The sequence below is a fragment of the Mesoplodon mirus genome, assembly GCF_964341445.2.
Source record: "Mesoplodon mirus genome assembly, chromosome: 2".
In the NCBI taxonomy this organism is placed as follows: domain Eukaryota; kingdom Metazoa; phylum Chordata; class Mammalia; order Artiodactyla; family Ziphiidae; genus Mesoplodon; species Mesoplodon mirus.
Genome location: NC_138977.1, coordinates 116,699,428 through 116,721,522, shown reverse-complemented (window position 1 = coordinate 116,721,522; position 22,095 = coordinate 116,699,428). Strand labels below are relative to the sequence as shown.

Genomic DNA, 22,095 nt, shown 5'->3' with positions numbered 1-22,095 from the left:
ATAAGGTAGTATTTAAAACAGGAAGAATTCTTGGGAGAGACCTGAGAGAGACATCAAGATACAACAGACCTGGAAGGAGTGGGTGTTGGGTAGGACACAAAGAGACGGGTGCAGGGGCCTTGCTCCAGCAGTCTCTAAGTCTAGGCCTCGGTGGATCTGCAACATGAGGAAGCTGGACTGGATGACTTTCAAGGTCTTTTATCAAGTTTTATCAAATTTTTAGGATTCTATAAGCCTCATGTGGCCTTACGGTAATTGCATTTACTTAGATAGTGTGGAAAATATAAGCCCCTGTAGAAGAGGCTAGAGGAGTCAGGAACAAAAAGGAGAATGGTTTAGAGAAAGGACTAAAAGTCTATTATCCACTTTAAAATGACTCACACAAAGAAAAAATAAATAATACAAACGTGGAGCTCTGCGGGGCTCTTAGGCTTAGGGTGATAAAAGCTCTAGTACATAAAGGAGAGAGATGACAGACTATTAGAGAAATCACAGACCAAACAGAAAATAACAAAAGGGCTGCTGTGTTAGCCCAGGCACAAGCTGATCATAAACTAAACCAGGGAACCAGGTAGAAAAGGGAAGAAACAGATATGAGAAAGAGAAACGTCAAGAAGGAAGAAATAGCAGGCATTTGTGCAGGTAGTAAAGGTATACTTTCCTCTGTCAAAGAGGGTGAATTCCATCTAAGCAGTCTCTGACTATCTAAGAAATCCTACAAAGGGAAAATGGTCCAAAAGTCACCTTTTGGCATGCAGGCAGTTGAGCACTACTGCCAGACTTGGTAAAAGATGGAATTCTACCTGGGACAAAAGGGGCACAACTGGGAGGGAAGCTCATGAGGAGAGATTATATTCAGATATTACATCAAGGAAGGATAAAGAGGATGTGGCACATATTTACAATGGAATATTACTCAGCCATAAAAAGAAAAGAGATTGAGTTATTTGTAGTGAGGTGGATAGACCTAGAGTCTGTCATACAGAGTGAAGTCAGAAAGAGAAAAACAGATACCGTATGCTAACACATATATATGGAATCTAAAAAAAAAAAAAAAGTGGTTCTGAAGCACCTAGGGGCAGGACAGGAATAAAGATGCAGATGTAGAGAATGGACTTGAGGACATGGGGAGGGGGAAGGGTAAGCTGGGACGAAGAAAGAGAGAGGCATGGACATATATACACTACCAAACGTAAAACAGATAGCTAGTGGGAAGCAGCAGCATAGCACAGGGAGATCAGCTCAGTGCTTTGTGTCCACCTAGAGGGGTGGGATAGGGATAGTGGGAGGGAGGGAGACGCAAGAGGGAGGAGATATGGGGATATGTGTATATGTATAGCTGATTCACTTTGTTATAAAGCAGAAATTAACACACCATTGTAAAGCAATTATACTCCAATAAACATGTTAAAAAATAATAAATAAATAAATTAATTAATTAAGGAAGGATGTATAGGGAGATAAGTTTAGTTATGTGGATGTTTTACAAGTTTTATTTACATAAGCTTTCATTTAACATAATGTAAACATACTCCTGCGAAACAATGTATATTTGATAGCTTTTCTCTACAGATGAGTGTTTCACATGGCTTTAAACTTCGGCATAGCACCGACCACAATGAAGCAGTTTAACTCAGGGAGAAGAAAGATTTGGATTTAAAAGCCCTCAAGACTGTACGGGTGATTAAACTACAAACAATTTACCAAGTCCTCTGTTTGGAGAAATGTGTGTGTGCGCGCGCATGTACATATGTCCAGTATATACAGACGTATATATGTGCGTGTGTGTGTGTGTGTGTGCGCATGTACCTATGTCCAGTATATACAGAAGTATATATATATGTGTGTGTGTGCATATATAGAGCCAATGTGTATGTGTGGGGGGTGTTTACGTTATCTTTCTGAATTAATGTGTATATAGGTCAGAGCAGATTTTGTGGAAACAATAAGTCTAACAATATTAAAAATAAGAATTTGATGACATGTCCTAATTTACAGCAAGCCCTAAAGTCACGTGCATAACATCACCATATCCGAGCCACCATCATCTCCTGCCCTGACTATTGCAATAGCCTCCTCCTTGCACTTCCCACTACCTTTCCTACTTTCCTCTAATCCACTCTGCACAGAAACCAGAATGGTCTTTACAAAATGAAAATCTGGTTATGTCATGCCAGCTACTTAAAAACCTCTGACAACTTCCCATTAGGATAAAATCTAATAAACTCCTTAACATGGCCCATATGATGACACATGATCTGGTTCATGCCGTCCTGTATAGCCTCATCTGGCAGCACTATCTCATCAAGGGCTATACTTCAGCTACATGGCTTTCTTTCAGTTCTCTGAACAACCTTAGCTTTTTCCTGCCCCAGGACCTGCACGTCAGCTGTTCATTCTGCCTGTAATACTCTTCCTCTGGCTCCTGCTAACTCCTTTCTCATCCCTTATATTGAAATCCCACTTCCTCAGAGACCTCCCTAACTCTGGATGTAAATCAGGCTGCCCTGTTACGGACTCTATTCTTACCTTCTACATTTCTCTACTACTTTACGGTAGAAGGGAAGAATCTGTGTCTTTTTACTTTTTTCATCACTGTATCGTCAACATTTAACACAGTGCTTGGCACATGGCAGGTGCTCAAGAGATAACTGAATGAGAACAGCACTGAAAAGAAAGCAGTAGGAAAGTAGCAGTTTTCCTCCTCTGGGAGGAAAACCTTCTCAAACTTTATAGTTTAGCTTTTGAAACAAAGAAATGTTTTCAAATGTGAATGCCATCAGAATACAGGAGAGTCAAGCTACCTTCCATTTATAATTATTAAAATATTATTTCAGCACTCACCAGCAATGCTCTTTCGCTTTTGAAATATTACATGATGGGGAGCAGCAGGCGACTGAGATGAATCTGTAAGGTTTTCAGAGTCATGATTTGCGGTGGTCCTTATAAATTCCATAGCAGCCTGGAGAACTCTATACTGTAGTGCAACAGCCATATCTAAAAACAGATGATACTAGAATGTTTTCAAGCTATGTGGTTAATTTTTTTTTAATTGAATTGATTCTTACATTCATGCAATATCAAAACTGCCAATAATGTTTTATGAGAGATAAGTTTAAAATTTTTGATCAACGTGGGTTCTCAATGGTTGTAAACATTTCTTAACTGTCTTTAAAAGCAATTTTAAAGCAAATTTCCAAATGATTACTATAAAAAATTCAACAGAAAAATACTAGCTCACAAATTTATTTCATTTTATATAATTCCTTTAAAGAACAGCCTTTTTAATATATAAAGCAAAAGTTTAACCAGAAATTCTCACATTTTTCTGCCCCATATTCACTATAATATTTGCCACTAAAGAAAACTAATGTTTTATGTTACTATTCAGCATAAGCCTTTTCATTCTACTTGGTAAGAAAAATCAGCAGTTTTGTTTCGTTTTGAAATATTTATTTATTTATTTGGTTGCACCAGGTCTTAGTTGCGGCATGCGAACTCTTAGTTGCGGCATGCATGTGGGATCTATTCCCCGACGAGGGATTGAACCCAGGCCCCCTGCATTGGGAGCGTGGAGTCTTAACCACTGCACCACCAGGGAAGTCCTAGCAGCTTCTTTTAGTGATGTGTTGGCAGCTACTAATTACATCAGGGCATCACTTTCAAATTTTTGCCACTTAAAAAGGCTTCTTTTTAAAGCCAGTAAACAAAGTTAAGGATGAACTTTTAGTAAAACAGTTTCTCTCCTCTATCCCACTCTCTCTAGAGAAGCCAGAGAAAGAGATTAGGTTCTACTAACATTTTTGGCTATTATACAACTGCCCCCCCAAAATCCATGAAAATTAAATCTTACTTTGGGTCCTCTTGCTTTTGCTATTTTGAAGATATCCAAGCAGTACAATAAGATCTTCAATAACTCTAAAATATTGTGAGCCTGAGGAACTGCAAGCGTGAATTGTAACTGCTAGGAAAAGTTGCTGCAGATCACAAGCAAGCAATCTGTATTCATTCAAAGGAACGCTAAAGAAAAAGAACAAATAATTTAAGGCAAAAAGAACTGGTTTAAATTCCTGTTCTGCCAGTATTCATTCATTCTTTCATGCATTCATTCGATATTTATCCATGCTTACTCTATGGCAGGTTATATAAACTACATGCTAGGAACAGAAATAAGAAGACACTCTTTGACTCCTGTGAAAATTCAGCTTGCAAAGGACCAGACAAGTGAACAGATAACTATAACCAGTAAGTGGTGGTAAATGTAACAACAGAGACTAACACAAGATACTGTGGGAATGCATTGGCAGGTTCCCAACACACTAAAGGTGAAGATTCTGTGGGTATGAAGAGGGATATTCTGAGAAGGCTTCACAGAAGTGGTGAATTTGAATAAATTAACTGACCTCTCTGAATCTCACTTACACAAAGTTATGTTTATTTTAAGGATTAAAAGAGATACAGATTTGAACGTATATATTAATCACTTACAACTACCTAATAAATATGAATTAGTATCTTCTGTCCCTCAATTTTTAACCTTGATAGTACACCTCAGTGTGTGATATTAAGCCTCTCAACTTACTTTTTCAAAATCAAGCAAGAGTTAGAAATGGTAAATTTGGGGGCGGGGCAATCAATAGAGTAGCATATAAGGACATTCTGTAAGTACAGTTGCTTTAAAACAACAACAGCAACAAACTGCTCTTAGCAGGAGCCTGCTGGTACTCTTCCCAAGTTCCACCAATTTCATGCACTGTATTATAATCAAGACTAAATGTTTTGAGGAATACAATACTTTGTATTTCTCATATGCCCAGCACACGGATCCTAAATAAAACAGGTGCCCAATAAAACCTGAACTGAGCTGACCACAAGTTGTCCTCTCTAGCACCCAGAGAGCCTCCCTGGCCTAGAGAATCACTGAGGATATGCTCTGCCTTCTCTGCAAAGGGGTATTTAATAGTTAATGTTTTAACGTGCAGTAAGATGATGCTTCTGGAGATTTGTGTCTTAACATTATGCTAATAAAAATGTTATACTGTACATCATAAATGCAGACACTGAAGGCACAAAATCCAAATAAAAATATAATTGCCTAACATATTTTTTAAAGCTGTCAATCAATTTGGTGGGCAGCCATCTACCAATGTACTTTTCGCTACTAGAAATTCATTTATGGTAGTAGACAGCGGTACAGCATGCTAAAAGTGGGAGAGCATGGTGACTGTAAAGCACAGGCTTCTGAAGTGAGAAGATTCAGCCTCAAGTTCTCTGTTTACTAGCTGTGTGATCTGCAACAAGTTACTACATCTCTCTAATCCTCAATTTCCTATTCCTGATGGGGATAATAATTTTTATAAGACGATAGTGGAAGCTTGGTAAATATATTTGAGGACAGTTAAATTTATTCACCTTGTCTTCAGGTTCTGAATACCTAAAAGTGTGTCATATAAATACCTTATTTTTTTTAAACCAAACTTTATTGAAAATGTTGGAAAATATGCCCTCCAAATTTAATTTAATTTAATTTAATTTAATTTAATCAATTTTGGAGGAAAGAAATTCTTTGAGAGTATTATGAAATATCAGATGCTAGTAAAGTTTTTCCCTTTCCAAAGTTTTTATCAGATGTAGTTTTAAATAATGACTTAAAACTTACTTCTTTTCTAATCCATTCAGAGCTGCTACTGTATTACATAACACGTAGAGGAGACCATTATCCAACAACATATCTGCTACCTTAGAACAAGAATTTAATATCTGGAGAAGAAGTAAGAGCGCGTTATGCAAGAGCACGTTGTCATACAAGGAGGTCTCTATTAGTCCCAGAATAGGAATGACAGACCACTTCTGAAAAAGTCCCATGTTTTTCACATCTTCCAGATCAAATCTATAATAAATAATACAGTTAAGAGCACATCAGAAGCAATTAACCATGAAATAAGGAAAAATGATTGCAATATGGGCCATTTTGTTGACTTGATTTTGAAGCTATAAAGCATAAATTAGGGAAGCAAGGATTCTTAACCTTGTTTTAGATCATAAATCCCTCCAATAAAAAGATAAAAGGTGTTGCTAGAAGTCTGTTCCAAGGCAAATACACAAATATTCAAGGGAAACATTTATACAATTTCAGGGTTTTAATTGACTCACTTTAATTTGTCCATGAACCATTAAGTTGTCCAAAGACCCCCTGCTCTAGGGATCTATATAACAAGTGTGCAGAAAAAAAAAAGACTATTATTTTACACAGTATTTCAGGGAACTAGTAAAAAGAGGTCTAGTGAAAGGAATGGATCTCGAGTTCTTGTTCCAATACTCTTTGTCTCTGGGATGGAGAGAAATTATTTACATGTTTTATACCTCATTTTCTTTATCTGTCAGATATGTATGGTGATATCTGCTCTACTTTCTTCTCAAGACTGTTGTGAGAATCAAATGAGATGATGCAGAATTGCTTTGAAAGAGCCAAAAGCTGTGTGCAAATGCAAAGTACTATTGTCACTGCTGCAACTAATAAGTAAATTCTTCAAGGTCTGAAGTGGTCTACTTACAAATAAGTAGGAGACACTTAATAATAATACAAAGACACACATTTCTCTCTACTTTATCATACACAGAAACAACAGCTTAACTTTGCTGCCAAACTTTTGACTTGGGAGAAAATTATTCTTTAATTTTTATACTTATTTGCTAATCCTTCAGCATTATACCAGGGACAAAGCTCAGTAATCAGTGTGCTGGAATTCCAGGTGGGGGATTTATTCTTCACCCAGATAAGCCGGGTCTCTGAGGGAGTGAGGAGCTTGTCTATGGAGCCCTCCTATAATCCGCTGCTGGGACCACAGAAGCCACCTTCTTCTCAGTTAACCTCAGGTTAACACTGGATACCAAATCTTAACTATCACTTTCTTTCATCTGATGCAGCATTTTTCTTTCTTTCTTACTTACTAGTTCCTAGCTAATGAATGAAATACAAAGGAAGAGATTATATTAGAAAGAATATAATATGGAAAATAATAAATTGATTCACCTGGAAAATGACTTTTAGCAGATTTTTTCTAAGAGCGACCAAGTGATTTTGTTAAGAGTCAGTTTAACAAATTTTACATGCAAGACAAAAGATCCCCAATTCTGGTGGAGGGAAGAACCCACTTACTCTTCATCAAGGCCAGCATGTCGGCCAAAGAACATTTCAATGAAGCATTCTAATAATTCCTGAGTTCCCCGATGAAGATACAACTGGTTGGCTAGCAAGGAAAAGCCACGATTCTTCAGAAATTTATCCTTTTGTTCCTTAGATGCTCTATTAAAATATGCATCTAATAGCTAAGGGAAAAAGTTAAGTTAGACAATATATTAAAATTTTATATAATGTATACAAGTCAGACAGTGTATTATATTTGTAGTTGTAAGTTATTGCTTAATTTCATCTGTATAGAACAGAGAAAGCTCAAAAAAATGCCACCTCCATAGCAAAACAAAAATGAACTTTGTCTCTGATTATTATGGAATGCTAATGATGACCCTGTCTTGGAGATCTTAATACTTTCGTCATGGGAAACTAGCTTTTTAGCTGAGCATGGACACCTAGCAGATTGGCAGCCTTAGCTGAGTATAAGTAGAATATTTGTGCCTAATTCTAATTCTGAAAAAAGAAAAATGAGTCAACACTGTATGATGCTTTCTCTGGAAAAAAAATATATATATATATATCCCAGAACTCTATTTTTCTAGACTTCTTAACATTTTATTTATCTTGAGCAGAGGCCTAAACTTCCATCCTTTCCCAGCATCTTAAATACAACATGTGTACAATCTAAGTAATTATTTTTCCTTCCAAACTCACTTCTTCCATGGTTCTGATCTTAGAGCACAGTAGCACCATCCTATGAGACTTTAAGGCTAATCTCACTTTTGGCTTTTCTTGTCCTGATTTCCCACATGTAATTATGAAGGTCTCTCACCTCCACTCCAGTGAATGTCTCTCAAATCTGTCTGTCCTTTGACTTTCCACTTCCCCAGATCAGGGACTGATCATCTCTCCCCTGGACCACTGTCTTATCCTGCGAACACAACGCTTCCACCTCTCTCTCCCTTGCGATCACTCCCTCACAGTGGTGACAGACTATTCTTCCCAAAACACACACCTCTTTACCGCCCTACTTAAAAAGCTTTCTAAGTTTACAGCATAATACAAAATACACCTTTTGCATGAATCCTTCCCTGGTTTCCGCATCAGAATTATTTGCTTTTCCTGTGCTCCCATTCTTCTTTATTAATACTACCACTGAAGCACTCATCACACAAGTCCTTACATTTTACTTAGTTGGGTATATGTCTCTCTTCCCCACTGGCCTATAAACTCCTAAATGCAGAGGCTTATTCCCCTTTATATACCACATAGCGGCTAGCCCAGTGTTTTACACATGAAATGGAAGCTAAGTAAATAGTGGGTTGCAACTGATTTAACAATATCCCACATCAAACTAAGAAAATGAGAATCTTTAAAGACCATTTCAATATTGGGTTGTCTCCTAATGGGAACCATTCATACCAAATATTTATTCTTTCAACGATGTACTTAGGACCTTTTATATATTAGACACAAGATGCCTACCCTCACAGGACTTATATTTCAGTATGGGAGATTAAAAGAAAACCAAATACACAAACAAATTAAAAACGTAATTACAAGACACACCTCGGATGCTATTATAGAACAAGTGAGGAGCAGGGCTAGACAGAAGCTGGTTTGAAAGGTGAACAGGAAAGGCCTCTCTGAGAAGGTGACATCTGAGCTGAAACCTGAAGTGTCTAAGATTTAACGATACTACACTGCAGGAGAGACTTCCAACGACCTGTGTGTTCCTTGTAAGTAGTAGACGTAAAAAAACATACTGATATGAATCAATATATGGAGGAGGGCTTAAAGTTGGATGATAAGACAGAAAAGTAGGGGTAAGAAGTACAAACTACATCAGTTCATATGCCTAAGAAGAAAAGAAAGCTTCAGGTCTATTTCAATATGTACATTCAAATTTTAAATTACGCATATGTTTATCATTACAAATGAAAACAACGTATTTAGCATTCGCCCTTACTTTAATAACTCCTTGTTGTACAGCAGGTGATGGGTGGTTAACGAGGACCAACAGCGTATCTGCTTGAATGAGCCTGTCCATCACATCTTCCAGCATAACATCAGGCAGGATGAGAAGGATTCCGCTTAAGAGTTCATACAGCCCACAGCATACAGGGACCAAACAGTCTTCAGTTACGCTAGAACAGAGACCCAGAAAGTCTTACCAAAACAAGATCAGGGAGGAAAGTAGTGCCTCATGATTACCTTAAGAACTGTGATGAGCAATAATACTTTTTACATGTGAAACAAAAGTGCGTAAGGTTTAAAAAATGTTTCCTGATTTAACTGTGATTAACAAATTTGCCAGCACTGTTTTTTTGCAGTACGCGGGCCTCTCACTGCTGTGGCCTCTCCTGTTGTGGAGCACAGGCTCCGGACGCGCAGGCTCAGCGGCCATGGCTCACGGGCCCAGCCGCTCCGCGGCATGTGGGATCTTCCCGGACCAGGGCATGAACCTGCGTCCCCTGCATCAGCAGGCGGACTCCCAACCACTGCGCCACCAGGGAAGCCCTTGCCGTCACTTTTTATCACCGGTATTTTTTAGGTATATCATCTATTAAACACTAGTCTATTCTACATCTGTGATTTCCAATAGCCACTTGTGCTATTTAAACTATTTAAAATTAAACTAAAAATCCAGTTGCTCAGCCGCAGTGGCCACATTTCAAGCGCGTTATGTGTCTCCTGCAGTGGACAGCACAGGTGAACATTTCCATCATCGTGTGGAAAGTTTCACTGACGGTGCTAATTGAGATGCTTTTGGGAACGATAATAAATCGTATAATTTCCCTAAACTGAAGAGTTTTTCTCTAATAACCATATGGAATTAAATAAACCATAAGATAATTTTTTCTTCAGGAATAATTTATGGTTTATCCTTTGGTTAAATATAGAATTCAATATCACCTAGTATTAAAATAAAGAGAAAGGTACCTTTGTTTGTTATTAATATATATGTTATATTATAAGAGATCCCATAATAAAGACATTTCTACAAGTACAGAAATTCTTCAAAGAACAGTACAAAAAAAAAAAAGCGGGGAGGGGTTTGGCATACAAAACCATGTGAGTACCTGTGAGCTCTTGTAGTTCGCTTGTGGTTTGGCTCATAACGGAGAGAAAAAAAGTTATCCCAGTCTTCGGTGTTCCTGTCAACAAGACTTGGCCACCGGCCGACAGCTGCAGAGCCATTCTGTGAGGGAAAAGCTAGCCCAAGGCTTGCGATAGTGCTGTGGCTTTGCTGGAACGAGGCCAGTCCCTTCAGGTAATCAGGTCGGCGTGGGCAGAACTCATCCCCAAGGCTGTCATCGTCTGATCTGGGTTCTGTTCCCACCTCTTTCTGATCTACTTTGACCACTGGAAGTCCCGATGTTCCTTTTGGGACACCACTGACAGAGGCATGGGCTGAAAGGACAGCTTCCATTTCACAAACCGTTTTTGCAGACTCACAGCTACTGACAAAAGCATCTTCTTTGCCTTTCTTCAGTGTCTCGTAACTCCCCAGAGGGCTCCATTTCTCTGGTTGGGAAGCAACATCATTATCTACAACGTTTTGTAACTTGTCAATGCTACAACCCAAACTTCCAGTCAATTTTCGTGGTTGTATTTGAGGTGAAGAAGTAGGAAATGCTGGTAGGCTTCTAGAACGCAACATGCTGGCAGTTACCTGCTGTGGAACAGTACTGGAGGAATTGTTTCCTGGTGAGAGTAGACACAAAAACAGTACTGAAAAATCTTATGAGCAGGCCCACTTCTTTTCTGCACTATCGGTCCCAACCAGAGCAATAACCCATTTATCTAGCGATATTAAAGAACCCATACAGGCTAACAATCATAGTAACTAATGCTTAAAAACTCTTAAGGTTGAAACTATTTTTCTTTTAACTACTTTTTATTAAAATTTTCCCAAAATACGTATCTTTACCTGTCTCCTTAACAAAATACAATATTGCCTGAGTGATTCAAAGTTATTAGGATTAATGGTGCTACTGAAGTGAAATTAAGTGAATTAAGTGAAACTCAATGTACCTCAGGCTAGCAGTCACTAGGATGCAGTTTGATACAGTGGAAAGAGTGTGGGCTTTGCAACGAGATATAACAGGATTCAAGTGGTAGTTCAGCTAGTTAGGTGGCTTAGGTAAATCATTTAATTAGATGAGTGTTCATTTCTGCAAATGTAAAATGAGGATTCAGAACATCTACTTTGCAAGGTTGCTTTAAGGATTAAGTGAGATCATATCCATGATGCACCTAGCATAGTGCCTGCCATATAATAGGTGCTCAATAAATGTTAGTGATAGCTGTACTTGGTGTTGTTATTACTACACTGAATGTCCCTAGACTGTTCTCTCACTCCTCCCTTTCTGTAGTCACTTTTTGCTGCTATTACTGAGAAGAAACAGTTTTTTCTCTTCTTGCTATAGCTCTCGAATTTTCTGCTTCTTATATTCTATGTAGGAGGAGACCAGAAAAATCACTCTCAGCCTTAGTGCACGGGATGTAAGTGAATGCTACTCAAGGTATGGTCTGTGGGCCAGGAGCATGGGGATCAGCACCGCTGTGTGACTGTTCGAAATGCACATTCTCAGGCTCCACCCCAGATCTACTGAATCAGAACGTGTGAGGCAGGGGCCCAGGGATCTATGTTTCAACCAGCTCTCCAGGTGATTTTTCAGCAAGCTAAAACTTGAGAAGCACTGATATAAAGTAAACAAGCACTGAATGAACTGCTCAGAGCTCAGGCTTTGTGGCAATAAAACAGCTCCCGTAGCTCAGAAGTTTTTCCAAGTTATTTCTGGGTTTTGGCTGGAGGAATAAGGTTGCCAAAAGAGACTGTTGAAACGACCTGGAAAAAATGGGGGCATGATTGTACTAGAAAATGTTTCAGAGTGATGCACAATGATTTAAAAAATGACACTTCCTATGACATTCCAAATAAAACTAATTAAAACATAGCCTTAAAATATTATAATAAAAGGCCATAAAATGTGCTAGAGAATAACTGAAACACTTTGGGAGAGAAGGAAAACTGGAGGTTAATACCCAATACTGTGTCCTATCTATCCATGTCTCTCTCTTACCAGCCTATTTAATGATTTGTATTGGAGCTGGAGACAAGAGTAGGTGGGACTAACAGTCTGGGAGAAGGAATGTCTCAGTCTGGGAGAGGATGGCAGTCAGGAAAGGAAAAGACATACAGTCAGTTCACAACCAGGAGACATGTACCTATTTTTTCTCTATAAAAATAGAGATGAGGTTGTCTGTTAAGAACAAGCTAGGAAGAGAGAAAAGTACTGTTAGCTTAAAGACTTGAATATACTTGCTATGGAGATAGAAGAGGCAACTGATTCTGAATATACAGAAAAATTATAGGGCAGCATTAAAAGGCCAACTATGCCACAGACCCTTTTAATGGCAGGAATTCTAAGCAGCATGAGGATGGTTAGATTGAGGAAAGGTTCAACTTTTTCAGGTCAAGCGTGCTAAAAGGCCAAGAGGGCAAGGAAAATGAAGAAATAAAATTATTGGCTGATGGGATCTAGGCTGGAAGGGGAAAACAGGCAGAGGGAACTTGGGAGGATGATAAAGAAACCAGAAGGATAGGAAGTTGTCATAGAGAGTGGGAGATGGGAGGTTTAGGGGTGGGAAGCGTTCTTTGATGGTGTCTAAGACAGATGCAAGCAGACTGGTAGATAAAGTAGAGGGGACGGTCCCCAGGGTCAAGGCTGGAGTACGGATGGCCACTCACATGGCAAGTGAAGTCGTCTAGAATGAGTTCAGGTGGAAAGGAGACAGTAAGCCAAACAAAGCTTTTGAAGAAAATGGGAAAATAAATCAGAAGCTTAGTGAAAGACAAATGACTATGACAGAAGGGGAGAGAGAATTCCAGAGCAAGAGAGCATGAGCCTCATCCACTCCCTAAGTTCTCCTGAGAGGCACTTGTTATACTGAGTGTGAGTTACTGATATTAGAAAGTAGTGAAATGGACTCCTTAAACATATTCTATTATTTTTAAGTTTAGCCTTCCATTTATTTTTTCTGAATATCAGGTTGTATTATGCTGCTAAAACATGTACAATTTATTTATCTATTAATATTCAGAACTAAATACAGAAGGGTTATACTTTCATCATTGTTTTTGTTTGTCTGTTTACCTTCAGGTGGTGAAGCAGTAAAACCACATGGGCTTATTACCATAAATCCAGGGCTAGTAACAGACTTTCCTCCACTGCTAGAATGCCTCAGGTACATGATTGACTGTACTTTCTCCTGAAAGATCTTGCCATCTAGGATCAAAAAAAGTTTTCAGACAATTTTAAAGAAGGATAAAACAAAAATATAACTTTAAAAGCAAATCGTTAAATACAAATGTTTACAAGAAGATGTTCAAAGCAAAAAGAAAAAACGGCATCCTTTATAATAATGCACATTTGATACGTGAGGACACTCTACAACTTCTTACTCTAGATTCTTTTGTTGACTATTACTAGCCACATTAACTTCTATTTTCTTCAAATTCTAACTGTACTTAGAGTTATTCCTATAGTTTAGCAGCTAACTGTTCACTTTTTATATGCTAATATGATCTCTCCAAGGAGGCTGTTCATCAATTCATTCCTTGAGGGAAAGGCTGTGTCTTCTCTATTTTTACACAGCCCCAATATGACTCCAAAGTTGATACCTCCAGTTTAATCTTCCTTTTTGAACTTCATACTTCTAAATTCAACTGCTTGATTTTTTAAATGTACCACAAATGCAACAAATCTAAATCTGAGTCATCCTTCTGCCCTAAATTCCCTCCTGTGTTGTTCTCTGGTTCCTTTGGGAGAAGTACCTATTTCCCATGCAGGATCCAGGAGCCACCCTTGACCACAACCTTTCCTTTACCCGTGTCAAGTCAGTCTCCAGGCTCCATTGACTTTATTTCTGTTTCTGGAACTCTTCTCATCCCTAGCATAGCACTATAAGGCAGGCTCTAATGCCCCTCACCTGGATTATTACCTCAGACTTCTAAATGGTATCCGTGATGGACCTCTGGTCACCCTCAAATCCTCATAGCTACCAGCCTTCTCTCTATCAAATGTCAATCTCTGCTTAAAACCTTCCAGTGGCTTTCTGCTGCCTCCTTACCGCTACAAGAATCTCCATGATCTGTCTCCACACCCTTCTACCAGCCTTTTTGCTTACATTGTACTTCAGCAAAACCAAGCTGTTCGCTTTGCCTGGAAGGCCTCTCTCTTCAACTCCTACTCAGCCTTTAAGACTCACAGCAGGCGTCACCACCTCCAGGAAATATCCCCTCACCACGCTCTATGCTACCCAAAATGAAATACTGACATCACTGTGCTTTCCACATGGTATACTTACCTGTTTCTGTCTCTCTCCCCTCTACTAGACTGTAAACTCCTTAAGGGAGGCGACCACATTTTACTCATCGTTGCAACAACCCAGTAATACCAGAATCTTGGCATTGCTTTATTCACTAAATGTTAGCTGAACCTAACACAGAGTCATGCTGTATAATTTCACTTGGATTTTTACTGCGACGGAATCATTTTATTCACTTATTATATTGCTTAAAATGGCTGTTGGACAACCAGTTTCCCTCTCTAAATTTACTATCTAGCTTTCTCACAGATACACTCTTGCTTGCTTTCTTACCACATCACCTTTTCCTAGTTCTTTTAAAGCTCTGATTCTTCTGTCTTTCTTTTATGCTGAGATTTACTCTTTCTTATTCTACCCTCTGAAGAGTACTATCACCAACAGTTCCATCCTTAGCTTCCTTTTTCCTTCTCTCTCTCTCCACACTTTTCTTCAGTGGTCTCATCTGTTCCCAGAGCTTCAACTCACTATTATGCAGGTGGTTTCTCTATACTGAATTTTACTGTAATAATTTACTTACATCATATTCCTTGGCTCAAAACAAACACAAAAAAACAAAATCCTTCAATTACCCCCAACTAGAATACAAGTTCAAATTCTCTGATCTTACATTCAAGGACTCGTTTAATATGAGCTTGGGTGGGTTGGAATAAATGATGGTCCCAAACTATATTTATGGTATTATTTCTCACTACTCCTTTATAAATTCCCTATATTAGGTAAAATTCATTATTCTTTCTCTTTCTATTTTTCCTCCCTTTAAGTCATTCTCTTCACCTGGAATACTAATTCTCCAATCTACCTATTAAATTTTACTTAAATTCTGCAATGCCCATGGCAGATATTAATCTAGTAAATCTCTCTCCATACCTGCCCAATGAAACCCTAACTCTTCTGAAATCTAATTAGTTCTTTTGCATCTTTTACGTACTTACCAGATATTGTTTCTTATTATAATTATTTCAGCATACATATCTCCCCTTGCCTCTTGGCATTTAAGCCCTCTGAAGGCAGAGACTATGTCTCGTTCATTTTATGGCCCTCTGCCCTGTCCCAATCCCAGTGTGTAATCAGTTTCTAGCACAGAGGCTGTTCAATATATATCAAACAAACACAAATCAAGCGGGAAGAAAGAAACAAAAGTGGAAACAGCCAAGACCTAACAAAAATGACCATACCTACCTATGTGCAAAGAAAAGTAGAACCCTGCAGGGTTATGGCAAACGTAAGTATTGGTAGGGGGGTGAGCTGCTAAAAGGAAACTGAAGACGGTTGCCAATAATTCCAGATCTGGAGGAGACCCAAGGACTTCCGCTATAATTTTCACAAATGATCTACAAACCTCTCGGGGCATGGATGTAAGCTGACCCTCTTTGTGTTCCTGAAAAAAATAAACACTCTCTTTAGGTTTAAAGAGAACTGTCAACTTAACTAACATTTCTCATTGAAGCAAGATAATTCTGTTTAAGATAGAACTGTGTTGGTTTACTACTCCAGACTGACCATATTTACCATACAATTGAGTTGCTATTTCTCAGTTCAAGCAACCCTGCTATTAAACTTCATTAAAACCAACGTCCCCACATAAATGTTAGCTACTATTAGTACTCTTATCACTACTGCTACTACTATGGGTTCAGAAGGGAAAAGTTTTGATAGACGAACCTGATTACATGAATACACTGTGTTCCAGTCTACAAAGTTATTTCTCACGACAGCTCTGAGAGGTTTTATCCATCATTTCTAGAATACGGAGGCCCAAAGTGGTTATATGACTAACTTAAACCACATAGAAAACATGTCAGAGTAGTGCAGCCATTAACTCAGACTCAGACCTCTGATCTCTTTCTACTGCATCATCTACTGCCTGGAATAATGAGACCTGGCAGAATGCCAAGCAATTACCAAAAACAAAGATGGATATAAATAAACTCTTTATATTCTCCAACCCTAACCTCCCCAATAGGTAGCAGCTGGCCTCTAGATCAAGGCTACCAGAGGTAAACCTCCTCATGTTTCCTGTCTGTCCAAATATACAATGTATCTCTAAATCCACTCTTCTTCATTTGCTCTTGTGTACTGCTCAATCAGAAAACGTAAAATCTAGATGTTAACTTTGACACAGTTTAGTCTTACTAGCTCAGATTTAAGAAAACACCGAGTCTACAAAAGTAAGCACAAAACCCCTTTGTCAAGATCTCACAATGGCCAAGTGGCCAAGCCAAGACAAGAATACAGGTGTCCTAACTTGCAATTCAGCATTATTTCTGCCACAGCCATTTGTCTTTTTTCTAAATCGCAACCCCTGTGACTTCCTAACCTCGATTATTCATTCCTAAGTTCATCCCAGCTTACGTTTCTTCGATCTTGCCCTCTCCACTGACTCCTTACAAATAGTCACTGGTATCCTACCTCATTAAAAAAAAAAAATCCCTTAACTTGACCTGTTGGGAAGCTTTTCTTAACATTCTGTTTCTCTTTTCTTCTGCTGCTGGACTTTTCAATAAAAACACTTTTAAATTCTCACTGCTTCCAAGGATCCACCACACATGCTGCCTGAAGTCCCCAGAAATCTGGTTCTTGCCGTCTTCACTCCACTGAAATCTTATAAGCCATTAAGAATTTCAAAGTTGATGGCCTTTTGTCAGACCACATTTTCTTGGAACTTTCTACCTTATTTGGTTCTAGAGACCACCTCTGTCTGGGCAGGTTCTCCTCCCTCTGCCCACGCTTGGCTTTCACTTTGCTGGGCTTCCTGGTACTTCTTTACCTTTTCAACTGCTCTTTTCTTTTGGACTGTTCTTTCTATATCTCTCCCAACAGCTCCTTTTTCCTGTTTCATGCCCTGAAAATGGGTATTTTCCGAGATGCAAACCTCAACTCCCTATGATCCTTTCACTATATTTGTGTATCCTGTAGTGCTTCTCTATTCCCATGGCTTCACGAACACATCAATGCAAACAAGTTCTACTCTCTCCCCAGCTCCAATCTTGCACATCCAAGGGCCTGGCGGTCAGTGTCGCTGAGCATCCCACCGTAATCTCACATGCAGAATGCTCAAGTCTTGCTCAATTCATGTTCAATGCTGCTTTCTTTGATGATACAACCATTCTTCTGGTCTCCCAGCTTGAAATTTTACATTATATATTTGACTTCTTTTGCAGCTTCTATTTAAGCAGAACCAAGCCCTATTAATTGCCTTTACATCTCCTCCATTATTTGCTCCTTACTTTTGTTCTCTGAATTGTATTTTTAATACAGCAGGTTCTTATTAGTTCTCTATTTTATACACATCAGTGCATCCATGTCAATCCCAGTCTCCCAATTCATCCCACCACCACCACCACCACCACCCCCGCCACTTCCCCCCTGGTGTCCATACGTTTGTTCTCTACATCTGTGTCTCTATTTCTGCCTTGCAAACCAGTTCATCTGTACCATTTTTCTAGGTTCCACATTTATGCGTTAATATACGATATTTGTTTTTCTCTTTCTGACTTACTTCACTCTGTATGACAGTCTCTAGGTCCATCCACATCTCTACAAATGACTCAATTTCGTTCCTTTTTATGGCTGAGTAATATTCCATTGTATATATGTGCCACATCTTCTTTATCCACTCACCTGTCAATAGGCATTTAGGTTGCTTCCATGACCTGGCTATTGTAAATAGTGTTGCAGTGAACATTGGCGTGCATGTGTCTTTTTAAATTATGGTTTTCTCTGGGTATGTGCCCTGTAGTGGGATTGCTGGGTCATATGGTAGTCTTGTTTTTGTTTTTTAAGGAACCTCCATACTGTTCTCCATAGTGGCTGTATCAATTTACATTCCCACCAACAGTGCAAGAGCATTCCCTTTTCTCCACACCCTCTTCAGCATTTGTTGTTTGCAGATTTTCTGATGATGCCCATTCTGACCGGTTTGAGGTGATACCTCATTGTAGTTTTGATTTGCATTTCTCTAATAATTAGTGATGTTGACCAGCTTTTCATGTGCTTCTTGGACATCTGTATGTCCTCTTTGGAGAAATGTCTATTTAGGTCTTCTGCCCATTTTTGGATTGGGTTGTTTGTTTTTTTTAATATTGAGCTGCATGAGCTATTTTATATATTTTGGAGATTAATCCTTTGTCCGTGGATTAGTTTGCAAGTGTTTTCTCCCATTCTGAGGGTTGTCTTTTCATTTTGCTTATAGTTTCCTTTGCTGTGCAAAAGCTTTTAAGTTTATGTCCCATTTGTTTATTTTTGCTTTTATTTCCATTACTCTAGGAGGTGGATCAAAAAAGATCTTGCTGTGATTTATGTCAAAGAGTGTTCTTCCTATGTTTTCCTCTAAGAGTTTTATAGTGTCTGGCCTTACATTTAGGTCTTTAATCTATTTTGAGTTTATTTTTGTGTACAGTGTTAGGAAGTGTCCTAATTTCATTCTTTTACATGTAGCTGTCCAGTTTTCCCAGCACCACTTATTGAAGAGGCTGTCTTTTCTCCATTGTATATCCTTGCCTCCTTTGTCATAGATTAGTTGACCATAGGTGCATGGGTTTATCTCTGGGCTTTCTCTCCTGTTCCACTGATCTATATTTCTGTTTTTGTGCCAGTACCATATTGTCTTGATTACTATAGCTTCGTAGTATAGTTTGAAGTCAGGGAGTCTAATTCCTCCAGCTCCTTTTTTTTTTCCCTCAAGACTGCTTTGGCCGCTCCTTACTTTTACACTCCCATTTTTAATCTCCTACAGGTTCTTTACACTGTACTCATGGACTAATGAGACTACCTCACAACCAATATACTGCCAATTTATTAATCTTCCTTAACTACACTCAAATACCTTAAAGGCAAAGACTAAGTTCCATTCTCTATATACTTCTCACAATACCTAACATAAAGCTATCGTTAATAAATAACTGTTAATTTGACAAACAGGCTCTCTGAATAAAGAAGGGTGAAGAAATATACTTTCATTAAAAGAAATTGGTACCTGAATTTTTCTAGCATTTTTATAAATAAAATGGAAGTGAGAATACTTATTGAAATCTCCAAGTTGATAAGTGTCACTTTTCTGACATGGAAAGACTGAATAAGAACTTCACACTGTCATATGAACTCACTTAAAACTGGCCAACAAGTTTCAAAATGGATAGACAAAGAAAGTGAGTTAGAGGAAAACTGACCCATAGATGAAACATAAAACATTCAGTAAGCAAGGGGTCTGAGAGATCACTGTATTGTATTCCTGAAGACAATAGTCTCATTTACCACAGGGGCCAAGAAAGGCATTAAATGCTTTTGTTTTGTTTTTTTCACAATTCATTCATTCAAAAATTATTTATTGTGTGCTTATGTGTTTCAGGTACTGGGATTACAGTGTGATCAACAAACTATAACAGCCTTATCCCTGCCCTCAGGAAGTCTGCAGAGAGAAATAAACCATAATGTCCTAAATGACATAAAACTAGCAAATCGTATATGGGCAGAGTGAGAGTAAGTGCAGGAAGGAGAAAGGGTTAATTTAGACAGAAAGGGCAGGGAAGGCTTCTCTCAGGAAGGCGATTTTAAGTTGAGGCACAAAGGATAAGCAGGAGTTGGCTAGATGAAAAGAATGGGATGGATAAGTTTTCAGTCGGAAAGAACATCACGTGCCCTGCGGTGGGAAAGAGGCTCACTTGTTTAAGGAAGGGAAACAAGGCTGGGGGTGGGGTGGGCCTGCTGTGGTATAAGATGCAGCTGGAGCAGTGGCTAGATCCTACAAGCCTTCTTACAGAAGTTGTCACAGATTTTGGATTTTATCCCAAGTACAATAAGAAGCCAGTGGTGCAACTGGAACAAAGGCATTTAAAACAAAGAAACGATTACTGATCCCATGGAACATCTGTCCTTATCTGACTTGATGGAGTTCTAATATATGCCTCAGACCCTGAAAAATCAAACTAACTTGAAAAATAGTTCAATACATCAACCAAGCTAAAACCAGACACCTGTGAAGGCAGAGAAAATAACTGAACTAGAAGCCAGGCCACAGCACAGGCCCTACAACGTGACTGGTGAAGTTAGTGCCACTTTTTGATATAATTTTTTTTAACAATAGTTTTAACAAAAACAAAAATTTTTTAACAAAATTTATTTATTTCTGGCTGCATTGGGTCTTCGTTGTTGCTCGCAGGCCTTCTCCAGTTACAATGAAAGGGGGCCACTCTTCGTTGCAGTGCACGGGCCTCTCACTGCAGTGGCCTCTCTTGTTGCAGAGCATGGGCTCTAGGCACGCGGGCTTCAGTAACTGTGGCATGCGGGCTTGGCAGTTGCAGCTCATGAGCTCCAGAGCACAGGCTCAGCGGCCATGGCTCACGGGCCCAGCTGCTCCGCAGCGTGTGGGATCTTCCCGGACCAGGGCTCGAACCCACATCCCCTGCATTGGTAGGCGGGCTCTCAACTACTGCGCCACCAGGGAAGCCCTGATATAATATTTTTGATATATTTTCAGTATACTAATTCTAGTACATATAACAGATCTTCAACAAATACGCACTTATTAAAACAACACATACTGGTACTTGTTATTTAAGGAATATGGAACAAGTTAAAATATCACTACTGTTGATGTCCAAGAGACTACAAAATTATTATTTTACCCCAACATAAAGAAATATCTCTGGAATTTAGTAGTTGCTCTTTTGTAACTGAGTTAGGAAAGGTCAAGCTACAAGAGGCAGGGGTTAAAAAACTCCGATACTATCAGCTGAAAGAAGGGATCCTGGAAAGTAGGGCAGACAGAAAATAACCTCACTGAAAGTCCCTCAAAAATCCGAGTCCATAGCATTGTTATTAAACAGAAATCATCGCAGAAAATATCTCCGGAAGTAAAGTTACATGAAAAGTACCTGCAAAACCTGGCAAGTCAGTAGAAAGTGATGCACCACTCGAGCTTTCAGCAACTGCTTAATATTAAACATCTGCTGCTGGTGATCCGCTCTGAGGAGGACTTCTAGGGCTGCCAGCAGAGTTTCCCAAACACCTTGCTGAGAAAAGAAACACATACCGATTAGCACAGAGTTACTGAAAAACATGCTGCATGCTTTTTAGAAGATATGCAATACATCAGTTTAACACTGTGTATATATTCAGGGTCAAAGATTAAATTTGTCTGAAAAAGTAAATCTTAGGGCTTCCCTGGTGGTGCAGTGGTTGAGAGTCCGCCTGCCGATGCAGGGGACACGGGTTCGTGCCCTGGTCCGGGAAGATCCCACATGCCGCGGAGCGGCTGGGCCCGTGAGCCACAGCTGCTGAGCCTGCGCATCCAGAGCCTGTGCTCCGCAACGGGAGAGGTCACAACAGTGAGAGGCCCGCGTACCGCAAAAAAAAAAAAAAAAAAAAAAAAAAAGTAAATCTTAAAATTTATTCCCAGACTATTATTTTTTTAACAATAGGTCATTTCTAAATACTTATACTGAATGCAATATTGCATTAGGTGCTTTACTACATTAACCTTTCTGTGGCATTAAATGATATACAGTATTTTCAAAAGATGAATTATCTTGGGGGATTTATTTACTATAAAGAAACACATAAGG

At 39.0% G+C, this 22,095-nt stretch overlaps 1 protein-coding gene across 6 annotated transcripts in view; it reads right to left on the bottom strand.

Moving 5' to 3' along the window:
- Positions 1-22,095, bottom strand: part of LYST (lysosomal trafficking regulator) — a 197,721-nt gene that overhangs the window by 81,850 nt on the left and 93,776 nt on the right. For all 6 annotated transcript variants that reach the window (XM_082640698.1, XM_082640696.1, XM_082640699.1 and 3 more), the window contains 9 exons: positions 21,406-21,539; positions 15,713-15,911; positions 13,300-13,431; positions 10,219-10,843; positions 9,105-9,282; positions 7,160-7,329; positions 5,660-5,890; positions 3,854-4,020; positions 2,845-2,997 (listed from right to left, as the gene is read on the bottom strand). In XM_082640698.1, coding sequence (XP_082496824.1) covers positions 2,845-2,997; positions 3,854-4,020; positions 5,660-5,890; positions 7,160-7,329; positions 9,105-9,282; positions 10,219-10,843; positions 13,300-13,431; positions 15,713-15,911; positions 21,406-21,539 — 1,989 coding nt within the window. The remainder of the gene's footprint in view (positions 1-2,844; positions 2,998-3,853; positions 4,021-5,659; positions 5,891-7,159; positions 7,330-9,104; positions 9,283-10,218; positions 10,844-13,299; positions 13,432-15,712; positions 15,912-21,405; positions 21,540-22,095) is intronic.